This window comes from Pongo abelii, chromosome 5, assembly GCF_028885655.2.
Source record: "Pongo abelii isolate AG06213 chromosome 5, NHGRI_mPonAbe1-v2.0_pri, whole genome shotgun sequence".
Lineage (NCBI taxonomy): Eukaryota > Metazoa > Chordata > Mammalia > Primates > Hominidae > Pongo > Pongo abelii.
The window spans coordinates 85,490,256-85,511,208 of NC_071990.2; the positions used below are offsets into that span (position 1 = coordinate 85,490,256).

General features: G+C 40.4%; 1 protein-coding gene across 3 annotated transcripts in view; it reads right to left on the reverse strand.

The window, feature by feature from the left end:
* The window catches only part of TBX18 (T-box transcription factor 18), a 30,206-nt gene extending 16,570 nt beyond the window's left edge, over positions 1-13,636 (reverse strand). The window contains exons 1-4 of one of the 3 annotated variants that reach the window (XM_063724892.1): positions 12,901-13,636; positions 11,563-11,767; positions 9,270-9,371; positions 5,696-5,867 (exon numbers count right to left, since the gene is read on the reverse strand). In XM_063724892.1, coding sequence (XP_063580962.1) covers positions 5,696-5,867; positions 9,270-9,371; positions 11,563-11,767; positions 12,901-13,192 — 771 coding nt within the window. In that variant the 5' untranslated portion in view covers positions 13,193-13,636. Of the gene's footprint in view, positions 1-5,695; positions 5,868-9,269; positions 9,372-11,562; positions 11,768-12,435; positions 12,794-12,900 lie in introns of those variants that run through there. The other 2 variants (XM_063724893.1, XM_009242046.4) reach the window with 2 other exon arrangements.
* Positions 13,637-20,953: the final 7,317 nt, after the last annotated feature.

A 20,953-nucleotide genomic window follows, 5' to 3' on the forward strand; every position in this document is an offset into this window, starting at 1 on the left:
CCTCTTCTCCAAGCTAAGAAACAAAATGCCACAGGTAAGCAAACAACAAGGGACAAAACAATGACATTTATAAACTCCCAGGGAGAATTAGCATATCTTTTAGAAACAAATTTCTAAGCAGAAGAAAAATTGGAGAAAAGTTACTTTACATTAAACAAACAAAAACAAATGCATAGCCAATTTCAGAAGATTGGACTGAGCTGTAATTAAAGAAACAAAGATTCATTTGGGTTTCTTTTTACTAGTCAATGAAAAGCAGGTTCTTGTTTTATGAAGACTGTTCTCTCAAGCAGATTTCTCCATATAGTTATATATATTTTAAGGTTACTTTTCAAAATATCATTACCATATTTCAAAAAAGACCTCAAGTGGGGTATATTGGAGTAGGATACAGAAATGGCTGATGTATGTCTTTGTTTGCATGTTAAGGAGCAACTATCAATAGTAATCTGAAGATTGCTCAAGAAAAATAATATGTATTCAGTATTATCTACAAGAATTTTGTGTATCCTTGGAATGTTTTAGGGACGGAGAAACAAGCCTCAGTTCCTCTTTTTACGATAGCATTATGTGCTTTTTAACGTCTCACGTGGTCATGGGTCCAGTCAAAGCACTGCAAGGATTTCATTCCTGCAATCATTTTGTGCTAAATGAATAAAAGTCTCAGGTCCATATGGAGTTCTCAAGTCACTATGCTGCACACTTGCACAGATTTGGCAGAGTAAAAGTAGGAATTGAGGAGAGAAACAAAAGCAATTTAGACAGCAAGCTAGAAAATCACCTCTCATTTGAGTCTCCAGCTTTACTAATTAGAGATCAGTGTCAACTTCTTTTGGAATTGGGGGCTCTGGGGTGGGCAGGGGCACAGGGGATGAACTATTTGATTATTAACTACCAAACTTATAATCATGAATGCTCAATAAAATTTTGCTTATTTAATAGAGCAAATAGAACCAAGAGAACCACTGGTCATATAAACAAGAAGACCACGATGATATGATGCCCATCTCCAAAACACAAATAATTCTGTGTGATGTGTAATGTTCAATGCTCTCTGATCTGTTTAGAATGATTATTTTCTTTTGGGTTTAGCTAGTATTACAGTCACACAAGTCCATAAATACAGACTGCATTCACAGTACAGGCTAATACACATTTTTCTACTTTAAGGACACCTAGATTTGAGTCAAAAAAAAAAAGCATAATATTGTTTATTTCTCATCTGATGAGTCGAAAGAGCCTGAGATCTGACAGAAAGGTAACTGTGTCTAGTCTTACAGGATAGCTCAATAAGAAAACAGTCCCTGCTGACTGGAAATTTTCCAGATGACCTAAATTCCCATGATGTAATAAGTCAATCAAAGGACCAACAAGAAACAGATAACAAAAACCTTGCTCCCTACATTTTTTGGTAACACCACATACTGACTCCCTTTAAATGGTAGGAATCAAGGCTATAACAATGAATCACAAACTCCATAGCAAGGTAGCCTTCTTTTTGTTTTACGCATGATGCTGTATATAATGGACTCTTTACAAATATGTCCTTTCGAGTTCATCAGCTCATTTGGTTCACCCTAAGTTCTCTGATTCCAATATAACCCATGAGAAAATCAAGCCTCAGAGAATGAAAGTGACTTGCCCACAAACACAAATGTGTCATACCTCTAAGCAATTGCAAGGTCCTTCCACCAGGGAGACCTCAGCAACCTCCCCTATAACTTGCTGCTTCCACACCTGATTCTCAAGGAGAAACAGAGTGAAGGCATCAGTATCACTGAGTCCTCAGCAGCTCGGAGTACAGGTCCTCCCACAGGCCCCACTGTGGCTGTCTGGCCATGCTTCCTTCCAAAGCACCACAGCACCATGGGTACAAATCCTTCTGAGGCTTAAGGTACACCACTACCTGCTAAATGTCTTCTAATTTTTAATAAAAATGCTCATCTAAATATTTTCCTTCAGAAGGAAAATTCCAGAGGAATTGGGAAACATGTACATGATGGGAAGGAATTACCCTGCTCAAGCATACTAACTCTTCTGCATATGGGTAGCTCAAGGAGCAGTCTTCATTTCTATAAAAGCCAGCATAAAGCTCGCTATGGATTCACCAAGGATCAGGAAGAGATTAAGGTCTTCAAAACATCCAAAGATTAGCTATGGAGTGCTGGAACATTTCCACTCTGGAATTTCGCCACTATTCCTCTCCAAATAATTCATGATATTTGAACAACTGAAAAGTCACTTTGGGGAAAACCTCAATGTCACATCATCTCATGTCTCATGTGCTCCTACGTCCAGTCAAAGCACTGCAAAGATTTGATTCCTGCAATCATTTTGTGTTAAATTAATAAAGTCCCAGGTCTCTAAGGAGTTCTCAAGTCACTATGCTGCACACTTGCACAGACTTGGCAGAGTAAAACTAGGAACTGAGAAGAGAAAAAAAAAGCAATTTAGAAAGCAAGCTAGCAAATCACCTCTCATTTGAGTCAATAGCTTTACTAATTAGAGATCAGTGTTACTTCTTTTGGAATTGAGGGCTGAGGGTGGGCAGGGGCAGATGGGATGAACCTCAGCTATGTAAGGGTAGAGGGGTAAGTTCCCAAGAGGTCTCTGCATCAGCAAAGAGACTTGAATTAGAAAGTCCTACCATAACAATACTACTGTCTTCTTATACCCTGAACACAATCAACAATAGAATTAGAAACAAATTCCTAATATTTAATCTAGCCTCATTTAGGGTCATCAAGCTGAGTAAATAAACAGATTCTTTCTTCATAAAGCCTTTCCCATCTTTCCTGGCTGGAATACGGTGACACTGGCATCTGTACTTCTCTGAACTGGCAGGATGATAATCTGTGTTCATGGCTTCTTCTCTCCCCACATAGGCTAGAAATTCACAGAAAGCAGAAATCATGGCTTTTATCTTATTTTTTATTTTTTGAAGCAGAGTCTCACTCTGTCACCTGGGTTGGAGTGCAGTGGCATGATCTCAGCTCACTACAACCTCTGCCTCCCGGGTTCAAGTGATTCTCCTGCCTTAGCCTCCCAAGTAGCTGGAAGTACAGGCAAACACCACCACGCCTGGCTAATTTTTGTACTTTCAGTTGAGATGGGGTTTCATCATGTTGGCCAGGCTGGTCTCAAACTCCTGACCTCAGGTGATCCGCCTGCCTCGGCCTCCCAAAGTGCTGGGATTACAGGCGTGAGCCACCATGCCCAGGCCAAGCCACCGCGCCCAGCTTTGCATCTTTTACCACATTGGATAACATCTTCAGAAGTATGTTTTCTAAATGAATAATGGAAAAGAGCACTTTCCCTCCTACATTCTCCTCTAGTATCAAGTAACACGTACGTACATTTTTACCATTACCAAAGGCAATTCAATTGCTTCCAAATTGTACAGATACATCTCTCTCCCTGCTCCCCACATGTTAATGTACCTCTATTTATTCAACTAGTACATTCTGCTACAACCTTAAAAGAAAAATTTCAGCAGTTAGACAATATACATCTCTATATTTTGCCTATTTTCTGCTATGTTATTTCCCTAATAGTAAAATATTATAATTATTTAGGTTTAAGTAACTGAATTTCATTTGTAATCTATTATTTTGTGTTTTAAACAAATGCTATGTGACAGTTAATCTTATGTGTCAAATTGGCTATGCCACAGTACCCAGATATTTGGTCAAACACCAGTCTAGATGTTGCTGCCAGGTATTTATTAGATGAGATCAACATTTAAATCAGCAGACATTGAGAAAGGTGGACTACCCTTCATAATGTGGGTAGGCTTCATCCAATCAGTTGAAGACCATACAAGAAAACAGACTGAGATCCCTGGAGGAAGGGGGAATTCTATTACAAAACTACCTTCACTCAAGCTGCAACATCACTTCTTCCCTAGGTCTCCAGCTGGCTGTGCAGATTTCGGACTTGTCAGGACCCAAATTTTCCTGGGTAAGTTCCTTAAAATAAATTGTTCTCTCTGTCTCTGTTTTTCTCTCTTTCTTTCTCTCTCTCTCTCTACACACACACACACACACACACAAACACACACACACCCTATTTTCTGAAGAATGCTGTTTTAAATAAAGTCTATTGAAATCATAAAGTTAATATCATATAGGCTGATAAATTACTAGATCTATATCTAATATTTAGTACATTAGATATTAGAAAACCAGTAATTTGAACTGAAAGAATTAGAACTGTAAAATGATTATATTGATTTAAATTATTAAGAAGTTTATAACCTATACATGAAGGTATATAGTTTTTATCCCCACTTATCTCTTTAGAGCATATATTCTTTAAACTGTAGAACTCACAAAAAAAGGCAGTGTACTTAAGGTTTTGATAACAAGTAACACTAAAAACATTAAGTCTAAAATGTTCTATTCCAAAAAAAAGTCCTTCAATGAATGTGCTGAGCATATTTCACAGTCAGCTGCCTCAGCCACACAGAAGAAATCAGTGTTATTTCACTGAATTCCTGTGAAAAATAATTGTTACAACTTGACTGTGTTAAATTGTAAAAATAAGGAATAAAAATAAGGAAAGCCAAGAAGTAATGCACTAAAATACAGGACATGAAGTTGGGTACAGAAAAGAAATCTACTATGTTACTTTTTTATTTCCATTTTAAGTCATAAAAGGCAACAATCAAGAAACAAAAACACTGGCAGTGTGAGATCTTACTAGCTGCATCTTAAAAATCCACCTACTGCATTTGTATCTCAGTGAAATTTGTACTGGAATGTTCTCATTAAGGTCAATTTCTTAAGATATTGTTTAGCAACTTCCAAACCATATCCTGTCATCACTATATTATTAGTTTATGACAACTTGCATTTTGTTTTAAAAGATATTCTCATAAATATGCTATCTTTATATCACTCATTTGAGAAATAAACAAGTTGGTATTTCTTTTATGCATGATATATTCTTCGAAAGGAATTTTAATCCTGCCTCAATCAAAACTATCTTAAATAACAGAAACCTAATTTTAAAAATGCTGGCTTTGAACAGAAATCAGCATGTATCCAGTTACTTATTTATTAAAATAATAGTGTAGAAATCTTACCTGGGAACAATACTGCATAAAAATTACTAAGGTGTTAAAAATGACTGCATTATTGGAACGGCTGAACTTCGACTTATGTATCCTGTTTCACCAGTTTTAAGAATAAAAGGAATGATTGTTGTAACATTTTGACACATTAGATGTCATTACAAAACAACTGGGAACTTGCAGATGGAACACACAAACAGCATAAGCCTAGGCAATTACTGAGAAGCAATGAGCCTCAGCTGACAAAGCTGGATGCAGGCAGGACACAATAAATCATTACCCTTATTAACCCAACTCCAAAGTATTCATATTCACAGTATAATAATTAGCACCTCATGAGATTTCACACAAATGTTTTGCCTAACAACATCGCTGCTTCCAGTACTTTCATTCCAATAAAAATGCAGTTATCTAGTTTTAACCTATTAAATGCCTCATCGGATAATTCTGGCAACAGGCACAGTCTACGGAAATATAAACTTGATTCTGCACAGATTATGTACATACTAATCAATCAGGCAATGAACATTATGACCTTAGAAGCATCCATTTCCCTTAGTCAGGCACAGTGTAGATGTGGCTGTGCCATCTACCGATGCATTAGAGAGGCCATCTACTCACATGGCCTTGGTCATCCAGTTCATTGTTGGTGAGCTTCAGCTTGTCGAAGCTGATCACTTGTCTCATCCAAGTCTCCCCGGAGGCAGGCGAGTCTGGATGAATGTACACACGGGGTGGCACAGGCGAGTCAGCATTACCTGCCACCATCCATTTCGAGCTGTGGTAAACATACCTAGAAGGCAATGACCGACTGGTCAATGACCGTTCAGTATACTGTTTTTATCTTGGAATATCCAACTCAGTAGAATCAGACAAAATGTGTGCCTATTTTGTTTCAGGTTTAAAATAAATCAATTTCCTCTTTACACTAAAAATAAGATTTCAAGTGCTTTTCAAAACCATTCTGAGGCAGCAGTGGCCTACTGACAATTCAGACTAAGGGGCGTGTTAAGGTCTTAGTGAAAAATATGCATACTATCACCACCATAAATGCAAGCATATTCATTCTTATGAATGACACTTATTCACCCTAGACATTCCATCTCTGATATTTTCCACTTTTCTTCTGAATATTCCATTGACACAAAAAAACAAATAGCTTGTCAAGCTCACTTTTAAGTAAATCTCAAAAATACTTGAGAGTTACATTTTAAAATGCCCCGCTTCCTTCAAGATCATTTCTGATGTTAGACTATGTAAAGGCTTATGGAACAGACAGTAGAAAGGCAAGAGGAAATAGTCAGAAGTTCTAGAAACTTTTATTTTAATAGGAAAAAATGTTTTATCTGTTACCATTTGGTATTTTTTCTAATACTATGATACTATATATTGAGGACAAAGTATTCAGTTTAATTGGAAAATTTTGTATTATCATAAAATGTAGCCCCTTATTTATCTCCTATATTTCTTTCTTGATCCTTATACAAAATTCTTTCAAATCATTTTCAAATATTACTAACCAAAAAATAAATCAAACTTTGAAAATAATGGTATATCTAATTGATATTACTTTTCTAATTAGGAAACAAAACATCGTTTCTATTTCTTTACATGACAAATATATTGACTCACTAAGAATAATACATTTGAGTAACAATGCCTCAAGTGAGAAATATTAATATTTAACTATATTGAGACTACCATTTATTAATAATTTAAAATAAGCTAATTAAAAAACTAGAAACTAGTATAACAATGAAGAAAGAATTATTAAATTATATACTTACATATTTTCCTTCCATTTGTGTGTTAAGATTAGCATACAATTTAAAGCCATAATTTGCAAACAGTCTCAGAAAAGTCTACCTGTGTTATATACACATTTCTTTTTATAAGAGCATAAAATATTTTCAGAACGTCTCTGATGAGGCCCTTTGTTTCAATTCTTTGTCACATATTTCATTTTGGGCTCAATATGCCTTCTAGTCTTTCATTTCTTTTCTTGGGAAAACATATACAATCATAAAATTAGGGACACTCTTTTAGAAATCTTCCTTTAGGCCAGAGGCAGTGGCTCATGCCTGTAATCCCAGCACTTTGGGAGTCTAAGGTAGGCGGATCATGAGGTCAGGAGTTTGAGATCAGGCTGGTTAACACAGTGAAACCCCAGTCTCTACTAAAAATACAAAAAATTAGCTGGGTGTGGTGGCGAGCACCTGTAATCCCAGCTATTCGGGAGGCTGAGGCAGGAGAATGGTTTGAACCTGGGAGGTGGAGGTTGCAGTGAGCCGAGATCACGCCATTGTACTCCAGCCTGGGCAACAGAGCAAGACTCCATCTCAGAAAAAAAAAAAAGAAAGAAAGAAAAAGAAACCTTTTTCTTTTAATTGGTATGATGTAATTTCAATAAGTTCCTAATTGTGGGCTTTTGTGAATATTAATTTTACATTCTAATAAGTGACAATAATTTTTAACTTGACTAAATACCACTCAAACATTAGAAAATAAGCCAAATTTTTTCCTAATATTGCTGAAAACATTGATAAATGAAATGAAAATCTTAGAGATTCAAGAAAAATTACACTGTGGAAATGAACTGAGTTACTGCCAAAACAAATAGAGCAATATACTCTAACAAAACCTTGAAAAAGTATGCATTTTGAATAGTCAAAACTCCACACCCACTGACAGAATAAAAGCTACAAGTTACACATTCTTTGTAAAACATTCTAAATACAAATAGTACAAACAAATTTCTTCTTGGGAAGCAATATAAGTGAAAACAAATTATGTTTTACAATTTGATCTTTTAAAATCTGGCATCTTAATACTAATTTCTGAAATTTCTTTATTTCTATGAGAGTAAATTTGAATCAATTAAGTAAAATAAACCAACCAAAATGTAGGGAAGACATTGGGAAAATAAATAGGAGACAAACTTAGAAGAGAAAGGAATAATTATTAAGCTTATTAAGAATTATATTATCTTCCTCAGCACAAAACCCCATTTAGAATATGGGTTTTAAATCAAGTATATTTAAAGAATGAACTTTAATGTTTTCTAGCTTCTGTCATGTGGTAGATCATTTTAGCAAAACTCCCTAATGACTTATTTAATTACAATAATATAACTTATACACAAAACAAATAATAAGACTGTCTTTTTTATTACCCCTTTTTGTAGTATTCCATATGTCCATGTACTAATTAAAATCTGTGTACTTTTGATACCAGTAGGCTATTTCAAAAAAGTGACTCCTTAAATTGTTGAAGTGATAAAAACCAAATCTGATTTTGTTTAAAAACTTATTAAAAGCTCTGTCCCATATAACAACAAAAAGTGAGAAAGAAACGAAGACAAGCAAAATTTAAAACAGTATCTTCTAATCTTCCAAACACACAAAACTTCCTTATTTAAATGTTAATGTTTTTAGCTCTTCAGAAAAATATAAAGCATTGTCACTGAAAATTGCTGATTTGTTTTCTTGCAAAAAAAAAGAGTAAAGATTGGTTTGAAACTGAAGAACGTGTATATTTTCAAAATTTACTTGATCTTTACATAAATATGTTCTCTTTCAAAATCCAAATATTAAAAGTTTTTAAAAGTTATAACACAAACCAAAAAAACAACAGAAAGGTAAAAATTTATTACCAGTTTAGTGATGTCTTAATATCACATAAATTAGAAGATTTTTATTTTTCTTACTTGTAGAAAACCTTAAATAATTTTCTGAAATTAAAAAAAAAGGCCTACCAACATTGATGGTTTTGTATGTAACAAGATAAAGGAAATTTACATGACCAAAAGATCACAAAGAAATTATGACTTTTCATTTAATATAATTTATATCTATAAACATTACATAACATTTCCTCTCAAAATTCGAATTGAAGTGTAAGTCAATATAAAAGACACATTTAGTTTAGCAACACCAAATTATCCCCTTTTAAAAGTTCTCAGTATTTGAAAACACTTCTGTGTCTATTAAAAACAAAACAAAAATTAAGTTTCCACATTTGCTGCAAAAAAGGCACCATCTGGGCCGCTGGCACTCATGGGCGTTAAAGTATGGATGTGGAAATTCTACAGACTTCTGGAAACAAAGATCACAGTCCTCACAGATCAAACAGGCACTAGCCTGCAAAATCCTAGTGTTTTTTTTTTTTTTAATCGTTCAGTATCTAATCACTGTACCTGTATCTTTTGTTGTCCACTGGTACAATATCCATGGCAATGTAATATTGCTGGTGAGGATCTAATCCAGAGATCTTCACTCTCATTGCTGGAAACATGCGCCTATTTAAAAAGGCGAAGAGAAAGAAAGAGGGTTTGGGGTTTTTGTTTGTGACTAAGGATGGAGAGTGAATAAGCAAAGAAACGTCTTGGATCTCTATTTTTAATATGGATAAATTTACAGTATTCACTTTGCCAATGTAATTCAAGGAGTCAGGACATAGAACATATCAAAACTGAGATTTTTAAATGTAATTTTTTGCACCCTGTGTACATGTGTTCTGTGCTTACTGAAATGTCAGTATAGCTAAAAGTAAAATAATTTTACACCGAGGGAGTAATGGCACAAAAGAAAGCATCTTATTTTTTAAACAAAATCGATAAGCATATTTACTTTAGTAATACAACTAATAAAATGTAACAAATGGTAGAAATACAAACTTTGGATCTCTGAAAGTGATAAAATACATTATAATGTGAAATTTTTAAAGGGTTATAAAAAACCACAAGGAGCCAATGTGCCATGCTATAACCAAACAATATGTTCTTTATTGAGACAGGACTTCCTGTCTGCAGCATGGTAAAGGTGAAGTGCAAAAGTTGCTCTAAATTTGAAAGGTATAGTAAAACTTCTTTATTGAAAGCAGAAACTAAACACAATGTATATTTACCAAATCATTTCTTCCCCTGCCATACCATGAAAATGTTTTCTTACTTAACCACACTTAAAACTTTGCTAATTAAAACAGATGAAAATTTGCATTTATCCTGGCTTCCCAAAGATGCATATCAAAGGAGATGCTAGAGTAAATGCACCCATCCTTTTAAAAAGGCACAGCAGCAAAGAATACAACAGTAAATTATTGTATATAAAAAACAAACAGCAGTTTGATTTTTAAAAAATCATCTAATGATTTACGTTTAAGTTCCTTCCAAGGAAATCTAATTTTTGTTAATTTAACCTTGTAACAGAAATTTTAGTAGTTATTTACCAAATTGTTTTCTATAACAAAAATACCATGAAAGACTACTTCTAGAAAATAAAGTCTATTACTCCTAACTAGGTATGAGAACAGTTTAATAGCTGGCTGTTTTAGTATTATTTCAGTGCACCTGTAAGATAAAGAGTAAAGGTCTTTAACTACATTCTTTATAAGACAACTATTGCTTTGTGTTGGTGAAGACTGAATTTGGATCATTAATAAAAGCTCTGTGAAAATGTAGAAGGTAGCATATGGATTCAATAAAATATGTTTTTTTGTAATTTCTAATAAGTTTGGATACTTTTTATGCTATCCAGGTTTTTACCATGTGTACTCCCTGAAAGAGTTGTGTGTGCTTTTTAAAGTTCCGTTTAAGGAAGCTTATTATTCATAGATTTCACAGCACTAAATAAACTGAAAACTTTAAAATGCAAATATTCATGTGTCTACCTCAAATTAATATGATCTGCCCAACAAATCCATTTATTTTGCTAATCAATGGATGGGAAAATTTCACACTTTTTAAAAAATCGATGTAACTTTTTATAAAAAATTTTTAAGTATTCCTCAGCAAATTCAGGCTGTGTTGGATTCCATTTAGGACAAAAAAAAACAAACAAACAAACAAACAAAAAAAACCAGGTACTCTAAATCTATAAACAGGATGCTTTTTAAAAATCAGAGTAATTATTCTCGCACCTATACGTGATTAAACATGTATTGTGGGTGAGTCCAGTGACTTTTCCTCCTAGTCTAATATGAAATAGCAGGTCAGATCATCTTATCAAATTGCCAGGATATCTTCTGATAAAGAACCAATCTGCCTGGGAGTTTCAAATCTGAAAAAGCAAATCATAGTTTACTGGAGTAAACTGCTATTTAAAAATAAAAGAGAAAGGAAAAAAAAAAGAATTTGTTTCCTAGTTCCAGAACTGACAACTAGAGCCTAAATAAAGGGTAAATATGACCTCAAATTTATAACCGCCCTGAACGCAGAACATCAACCGCGACAGCTGTGGCATCAGTGGCGACAGTAATTTTCTCCGTGGCATTCAACCAGAGGGCAGTTGGACTGTGCACCGACTGCACTAGTGGTGGGTAGCCAAAGCTAGCCTCCAAAGTGAACCACGGTCTGGGGCCTGGTCCCGTTTGACCGAAAATGCTATCCAGAACCCCCGCCGAGCTGCAGGCCCTTCTTCCTGATTGAGCTAGAGGTGGGTGAAGACAGGGTCTGGGGTGGGGAGGGGCGTCCACGCCAGCTTGCCCTTTACCTGCCGGCCTTGGTGATGATCATCTCAGTGCCTATCTCATGAAAGCGCTTCCAGAGCTCGGCTCCCTGCAGATCCACCCGCGGGGCCTGCGGCGAGGGCAGAGGGGTCCCGGGCCGGGCCAGGGAGGGCGCAGGGGACCCCTTCGGGGAGCCTCCCGGTGACGCCAGAGGGGAAGCTCCCTGCTGGAAGCCGTCCTCACAGCCGCCTGGACAGCAAAGGACAGAGAGAGGGAACTGGTGAGGGAAACAGAGGGGAAGCCAGACGGGCCCACCGGGTGGCCGAGAAGAGGAAAACGACCAGGAGAAAAGGGGAAGCTTTGGTGCCATCAGGTCCTCCTAAAGAACAAGCCAATCGCTAGACACTGACATTCTGCCTGTCGAAGGGGCGCATTCAGAGCTCCAGTGTGGCCTGCTTTGTCCCCAAGTCCCGAGCCCGGGAGAGGCGCGCGGGCAGCGTCCACCCCACCCGCTGGGCCTCCGCAGGGCCAAGGCCCCAGCAGAAAAGGTTTCACACCGCCGCCAGGGTCTGGGACGCTTCCCCGACGGAGTCAGAGGAGCTCCCCCGTCCAGAGTCCCCAGTGCAAACTCCGACGCAACCTGCGCCTCGAAGCGCACGCAGCAAAAGCGCCCGGACTCTGGTCCCAAGAGCCTGGGCCTCCTTAAGCCATAAGCATCTGCGGCGCCTCGTTCTGGGCCTCCTTTTGGGCCGGGCCGGAGGCATCTTCTAGAAGGCTCTTCAGACCCCGCTTTCGCCAAACTCCCGGCCGCCCTGCGCTTCCAGCCCAGCAGAGAAAAGTGTGAAAAGCAAGCCCGCGGTCGCCGTCGGCCTTGGCAGAGAAATCAAGAGGAGAAGGGAAGGGAACCGCTCAACTACCCTCCGGGAAACCAAGTTTCCAAATACGCCGCCCTCTTCCTGGTTTGCACAAACGGTTTAGGGCATTCGTTCCGGTTTCAGGGTGGGTATGCCTTCGCTCCCCTCCTCCCCGCCCTGTGCTTTTAAAAGTTAGGAAACAAAAAAGAGCACCCATTGGCTGGAACCCCAAGGGAGGCAGATGCAGGAAGCACAGAGCTGCACCGCTAGGCGCAGCAAACAGCCGCCGCCGAAGGCGCGGGTCGCCGAGTGGGCGGCGGCCGCCCGCGAGGCGAGGCTGGAAGCAGCATCTGAACCGTCTGGAGGGTGACCAGGTTGCGCGGCGAGCTTTGCGACTGACACGGCCAATGCGCTAGTGGCTGAGTGGCCTTGGCCACGTAGGGACGCGGCGCGCACACACACCCACAGACTTGCAGAAGTTCAGGTTCGCGCCGGAGAGAAGTTATAGGCAGGAAGGGGCCCACTCACCCGCGACTCCGCGCTCCAGGTCTGCGCCACTCCGAGCCGGCCCAGACACCTCCCCAGCCGGCGGCGGGAGCGCAGCGCTTTCGTCTCCTTCAGAAGAACCCTTTTCGCCCGCGCCGCCGCCGCGGCTGCAGCCTCCGTCGTCCACGGCCCCCGCCGCTTCTTCGGCGCCCAGTTTTCGCCGCTTCTTCTGAAGCTGTTGCTGCTTCTCGGCGCCGATCAGCGCCTCCACCGAGAAAGCGTGCGCCTTGAGGCTTAGCATGCTGCACGGCGAGCCCCTTCGCTTCTCGGCCATCCCCCCCGCCCCGCGCCCGCCCGCCCCTCTCTCATATACACTCACGCGGGCACACGCGCGCTCTCGCTCTTCCCCCACCAAAATCTAAAAGGCTCTCGGGGCCTCCCGAGATCTGCCCCCTTCCCCACCGCGGGCAAAAAACAGATTTGGCGTTTCCGCTTTCTCGCTTGTGTTGGGATCCGAGGAACCGGCGACGCGCCGGCCAAGTCTGCTTCCCTGGGTCTCTCTCGCGCGCTCTCACTGATGCACTCCTTTGCTCCCACCCCTTCCACCTCCTCCTGCTGCTCCGAGGTCTGCCTCAACTGATGCGCCAGAGAGGACTAACATGGGTAAAAAACACTCTGTGGACACAAATTAGGGATTGTAATTGAAATTTGTTGCCTTGATCTGTCAGCACTTCCAGGCAGGAGAGCGGTGAGAAGAACTTGCTCATTAGTGTCAATAAAGCTGAGGGGGCGGAGCCCGGGACCCTGTCCATCACTCAGACGGCCGGCAAATCAGGAGGCGCCGACTCCGCGCAGCCCGCGCCCACTTCCTTACAAGGTAGCGAAAAACCAGGAGTGAAAAGCGCCGCCGTCTGGCTTGGATGTGCCAACCACACGGACGCTGAACTCTGTCTCTCTGACGTCCGTAGCTGAGTCCAGCCCCGTAGTCTCCAGCTTTCCTCACCAGGACCTGGAAAGGCGGAAGCTCCCGGGCTTTAAACTAGACGTTCAACAAGTTAGAATATCAAGAATCTTTCAAGGTTCCGTAAATTGCCGTCCCACTTCCGTATCACTTCATGTTGCTACAACTCAGAATATTGGGAAGCTGGGAAGAATTCGCAGGCCCCTCCTTTCTCATTTAAATGTTCCTGCACTCAGTCTGCGCCAGATATGGCTTAGGCTTATTTAAATTTTACTCCGCAATTTTTTTCTTAGGGGATATCAGGTTAAGAAATATGTAAATTCTTTAGGAGTGCAAAATGTTATGTTAACGCTCAGTACCTCATATTAATGTCAGAAAAAGCACGCCCTGTCCGCAGCCATCCTTTTCTTTCTAAGAGTGGTAGTTATTTTAAAACGTAGGTCATGGGATTTTCATTCTGTATGTCTTTAACGATATGGACAACTTTAAAACCCCTTAAAACTTCGCGAAATGAAATAAGTATGAAGATGCAATAAAATTCCCCATTTGAAAAACTTCTCTGTGATTTAAGTAACTTTATATTTGTCCTACTTTTGACAATTTACAATCGTTACTTCAGGCTTTTAAGGAGTCCATTGATTTATTTAAAACAAATTTAATAAAATCAGTGCTTTTTAGTTAAATGACACAAAACATATATATGTACAATTTGTTTTGTGGTTTCAACTCGACTTTTTGTTGGGATTAACAAAAATGTATATATGTTTGGTATAAATAGAGCAAATCTCTTGTGGAATAAAATTAATCGTGCATATTACTCCATCTTTTGTATAAAATACACGGCAGGCCTGGCGCGGTGGCTCACGCCTGTATTCCCAGCACTTTGAGAGGTCTACGCGGGCGGATCACGAGGTCAAGAGATCGAGACCATTCTGGCCAACATGGTGAAACCCCGTCTCTACAATACAAATAAATACAAAATAAATAAATAAATAAATAAATACAAAAAGTAGCTGGGCGTGGTGGTGCACACCTGTAGTCCCAGCTACTCGGGAGGCTGAGGCAGGAGAATCGCTTCAACTCGGGAGGCGGAGGTTGCAGTGAGCCCAGATCGCGCTACTGCACTCCAGCCTGGCGACGGAGCAAGACTCCGTCTCTGTCTCCGTCTCTCTCTCTCTCTCTCTCTCTCGCTCTATGACATATATATGAATGACATACATATGACATATATGAATGACATATATATGACATATATGAATGACATATATATGACATATATGACATATGTGTATATATATGACAAAGGATTTTTTTCCTCTCCCTCGTCCCTCTTTTAATTCAATCTCCGCAACCGTTGGCTGCCTTTTTATCTCTGACTTCTCTGGAAGCTTTCAGTAGAGTAGCATTTGGGGGTAGATTCGCCACTGAGACTGATCCTTTTATTGTAGAAGAGAACGCGCGGTTCCTGGAGGCCGGACACCACAGCGGGAGCAGGAACCTGGCAGGCGATGAGCAGAGGCACGAGCAAGCCTTCCAGCCAAACCTGGCAGCCTTGAGGTCAAAAATGATTTTCTAATATCCTTGCGGAGGAAGCCTCTTTTAGACGCCTGAGAAACAAACTCAATTGGGAGGAGGTGTTTTGCATTTTACAAAATGAAGGCTTTGCGACCGGTTTAGAGCTGTGTGGTCCCCAGTGGGTCTCCAAGCTCCGGGGTACCCTAGGTCGGTATTACATCCTTAAAAAGAAGCGCAAATCCCATTTCTGAAGCTTAGCCTAAGGCAGGCGCCGGCGGGGAGAGCTGAGAGGCCGCCTGGAGAGTTTGGGCCGGGAGTGGGAGTGGGACAAGGCGGGAGCTAACTTAGCAGGAGTAGACGCCCGAAGAAGTTCCGTTCAGCTAAGGTGCCCCGCCCCAATCCCAGGCTCTCGGGGACCCCAAGAAGGGAGCGACCCGGTGCTTCTCAGAGCGGTCCTTACAGCTTTGGAGACTCGTAGACGCTGCTGCCTAGGGGTGTAGTCGTCGGAGCCCTCAGGCCTGCTGGGGCTCAGCAGGGATAGTGGGATCACCTACCCTGGGAGAAACTGCCAGGGACAAACACTGTTTGCTGACGCAAAGCCTGTTCCGCAAAGGAGTTCTCCCTGTATATGTCCTGCAGCTCAAACTGATTTAGAAAAGGATACACAGGCCTGCAAGGCGCTCTCAGGATCATACAGCCTCACGCCCTCTTTTCCTCTGCCAGTTCTTTATGTCTTTCGCCTTCACCCTTGGCAGCAGACCCCAGAAGGCGCGGACACCCGGGGACTGGTGTCCGCATAGCAGAAAGGCTGGAAAGCAGAGTCCGTCGACATCCACGATGTTTCTAGAACGTGGCCCTTAGAAATAATTCAAGTGTGAGTAGGGCGCCGAGGACAGGACAAGGCGATTGTGCCCTAGTCCTGGTACTGGCTAAGGAGAATCATAGCAGCAGAGCCGCACCACTGCTGCCGCCGCCTCCAACTTGCTTTAAGTTCGGCTCAGGCTACTGGATTGAGCAGGACCAGCTAACCCAGGTCCCGAGGGGCAATGTGTCACAGACTGCAGCCCACTCCAACCTCGGCTCCTGGAGAAGGGGCGTCGAATCTCTCTTGGGCATGGGAGGGAAAGACATTCCGAGTTGGCTGGGCGGAGTGGCAGCCTTGAGAGTGACGAGTGACAGCAAAGCCTCGTCCTAGCAAGGACTTTTACCAACAGCGCAGCATGCCCTTGCGAGGACAGCGCCAGGCCCTCGCACTTTGCAAGTCAAGAGAGCAAAGAAAGCGGGGACAGGGCGCGTAATCGCAATGTCCGGTCGCGCGTGTGCACGTGTCTGTGTGTGCATGTGTGCGTGAGCATGTGCACCTGCTCAAGTGTAAATGTGTCTGTTGGCAGTTGGGGTCTAAGTACCTGAGAATGTGTGTCTTCTGTTGCTTTAGGAGATTAAAATGTCTTTTCCCAGTATTGAACTACATTGAGGAAACAAAACTGAAATAAACTGTCAGGCCTCTCTCAAGACCCGCCGGATTCTATGTTAAATAAAAGTCAGCCAGAGGAGAATACTGTCAGAATGAATCAGTCTTAGAGACTTGGGGATAGAGGGAAGGGCAAAAGATCCTTGAGCTCCCAGATCTGGGACAACGATATACAGTGGAATCCATGTCCTGCCAGACAGCAACACTAACTGGTGGGAGGGGGCGTGCAGGGGCGGGAGATGGACTTTTAAAAAGCATATCCGGTCTATTCTTTATTTTTCTTGGTGCAGTTTAAAATTGGACAGTTCCGAAATAGTGCTTTTTTGTTGTTGTTGTTTTAAACTCATTATCTGTCGGCTTCCACTCTGCTTTTTAGCCTGGAGCCTGTTTACATAGCATTGATACATGGCCAGTTGTGTATAGTTTGTTATTTCATCTTACCTGATTTATAAGATACTTACATTTTATTTATAAACAATTGTTTCTTTTTTAAGTTATAATTGTTAAAGCTCTATGCGTCCGGTCTTCATTCTTTCGAAAGACTGTATTTTTTTCTTTTACACTTGACAATCGCTGTATTTAACCCCTATATTTGATTTCTCAGACTCGATAAGGTAAGCCCTCAGTCTGTTCAGACAAGATTCTGTTCTTTGCCTCTGATCTCAGGGCACATCAAATGGTCTCCGAGTCTCCAAATAATCCGGACCCAGACTTCTTTGCCACACATAGAGAAGTTTATTATTAGTAAAAGATTAAGTGAGCTAGAAGCAGAAATGGGAGGGAGAATAGGGGTGGGCAAGGGCCAAATCCAAACACCAAGAGGGGTACTTATTTGGTTGCGTTCCTCTATAGTTTTATCTGGGAAGGAGCCATAGCCTAATTGGAGACCGTGAACATCAGCCTCCGCTCTGAGTCACCAGGCAGCGCCGCACAAATGGGCTAGGGCTTCCCCTTTCCGCGATTCCTGTCCCTACTCTTTCCCACTCTCTTTCTTCTCTGCACACACTCTTCTTCTCGCCTCTCCTTCTGATCTGGGTTAATGAAAGTATTTTAACTTGTACAAGTTTATAAAGGCTACGGGAGTAAATTCAGGCGTCCCAGGGCTCAACAACTGCACTCCTGCGGATTTCTCTGCCGGGTCTGGTGCTGCAGATGCAAACCCAGGCCCCCGTGAAGAAAGCGATCCGGAGCTGCAATTCCTCCCTGCTCACTCCTGTGGCTGACTTGCACACACAGACATCGCCTCCCCACTTGTTGGCAACTGTTTTCCATTCTTCTCCCAACAATTCGTCCTTCTCAATTCCGATTAGCTGAGACTGAGGCCCTCTACAAATGACCTGTGCAGCCCACGGAACAACTCCGCAGTTCTCAGGTAGAAGAATCAGAATCAGGTCTGAGCCCGCGGAGTTTCTCTTTAAGCGCTGATTTTTAAAAATCAATGATCATTTCTTATTGGGGCTCCACGGAGGTGCTCGGTTTCTGGAGTGTCAAATGAGAGTATACTCCCAGGGTAAGCTTGTCTTCATTCCTCTCTCCCTCCACCCCCCAGTTTTCCAGCTTGGAGAAAGGAAGGGGAGAAGGGGTCTTCTGGTCCACCAAGTCGAGGGACATTGAGGAAGTAATGAATCTGTGATGCGTCCAGAAGAAAATTCACCCTCTGGGAAAATGAGCTTCCGTATTCATGCATGGTGTATCTCCAGCAGTATCTGCTCTACCTCCAAACAACATTGCAATTATTTTTTTTCACCCCGTGGGTGAAAAACCGCTGCCCTATCTCCCTGATTTATTGACTCACACTCCTCCCACAAAACTACAGTGTTGAGGGATCAGTAACAGAAATGTTCAAGAAAGCCACACTTGTCTTTATCACTAATATGTGACATGTAAGATGGCTTGAAGGAGGTACTGAAATTAACACCCAGATGTAAATGAATACCCGAAGATGCCTCGCTGTACATTGCTAATACCAACATTGCAACAGATCAATTTGGACATAAAGCAAACTATTCAATAGGGAAGCTAACTAATATTCTCTGATTAGTTATAATGAGCATTTTAATAGTCTATGCTATATAAAAACATGTTTAAATTGATATTTAAAATACACAGCTTCCTATTCTTTGAATTAAATATTTAATGTTATTTTTCCTTATAGACAAAATGTTACCTTGAGTCTGCTGGTTTTACAAAATGAATTGAAAATGGAAATAAATGTTCCCGTTTAGGCCCCATTTAAGAGTCACTAGATTTAGTGTTTAGCTTTTAATAAAAATTATTGCACCCTCTAATTGGCTGTAAATTAGGTCCTATTCTCATATTTTACATCTGTAGATACCGACAGTTCTTAAACAGTGGAAATTTCATGCACATTCATATAATCTGCTGAAAGTATAAACAATGAAAAACGTGGCTGGAATTTATTCACATTTTTGTACTGACAGATGAGGCATTTCAGTTTCAGCTGAATGAAAGGATTTTTAATGGATTAATTTAAAGCCAGCACTGGAATTATGCAAAAAGAAATATGCTATTGAAAAATTAAAAAATAGTATTAGCATTAGGAATGAACCCTGCATTTAAACACATGAGCAAAAGTTTGACAAGAAGTTATGACTTTTCAGCATGACTTTTGGTTTGGTTTTGTCTTCACTTTAAATTGTGTAAACTCTTCTGTCCTTTAAAAAGTGTATCATAAACAATTAAGAAAAAATGAAAAAAATGAAAGAGCATAGGGTTTTTTCCCACTTCAATATAGAATTCTTAAAATTTATTTCAAATACAATAATCATACTGGAATATATTTCCAAGCTGAATTTTCAGAAATAGTCAAATGAGAATCCTCAAGTAAAAGGCTAAAGAGTAGTCATAACGAGAGGAACTCTACCAAAACACTTACATGTTTTGGAATTTCCAAATTCAGTCACATGAAAAAAAGGGAATGAAAACAAAAAAAAAAAACTATCGCAGGCCATGCATAACAGGTGATGTAAATTTAGAATAACTAGCATTTCTAGAAAGTCTTGTGCTTTTTAATGTTCACCTCTAGTCTTCAGTGTGGGTTCCTTCTCAAATTACATAAAATGTACTTTAAGAAGCACTCACTACCTGCTACAGATGTCCAGGAAAACTGAATTATGGAAGTCGGAAACATATGGCAGTTGCCTATTGCACAAGGAAGGTACATATGAAAGTTATAAATTTCTTTAAGTCAGCATTGTAAACGCATTTTATAGGGTTCACAGTATGTATTGCATCTGTAGATTTAATTTTTGAAATATATGTTTTTTGAGATATTTGTGGTTTGAGATTCTAAGATAAAGAACTCATCTTGTTGTATTTTAAAAAATCAAGAAAAAAACCCTAACAAATAAAAATAAATATGTGGAGTGGCAAACATTTTTCTTTTGTTTCTCAGCTTGTTATATTGAAAAGGACATCAGGCCATCTATTGGCAAATAATTACTCACAACACGGGAGGTACCCGTCAGCAGGGCGTGCTGTATATTGAGTTCCCTATACAAAGAAGCACATATATCAACTGAGGAAAGCCAGCTTGGGGCTGATATAAAAACCATCAGATTAAGATCTGGACCATGCAAATGTCAAAAACACACCAATTAAACTTACTTTTGAGAAAAAATCCCAAGTGCTTGCTGATTTATTTTCCATCAAAATATTCAATTTAATTATTTCATTTAACACGTTTGAAACCACATTTTGATTGCAATAATAATGTAATACTACATATTCAGTATTATTAGTGGATATCAAGTACTATCAACTACCAAGACATCTTCCCTTCACCTTCAAAGTGATTAAAAAATAATCACTCTAATTTTCTACCTGTAGCACCCTGTTATCTTTAAATTTACATTTAGTTTTGTAGATTTTAAGAGTCAGAGCTCTCTTGTTTCAGTTTATTTGGAGAAATGTTTGAAGCAAGTTATCTAAATGGTCTTGGTCAAAAATGGGTTCAAACAAATACCCTGAAAGTAGGCAGGTGCCTACAGGTAAGTTCGCTGTGAGTTCGCTTCAAGAAAACCATCTTTAGATTTCCATCGTGGAGGCATAGGGAAACACGCAAGATTGGTCTCCACTTTATTGTAGAAGAATGAAATGGATTTGCGGGGAGAATAATGTAAAATTAC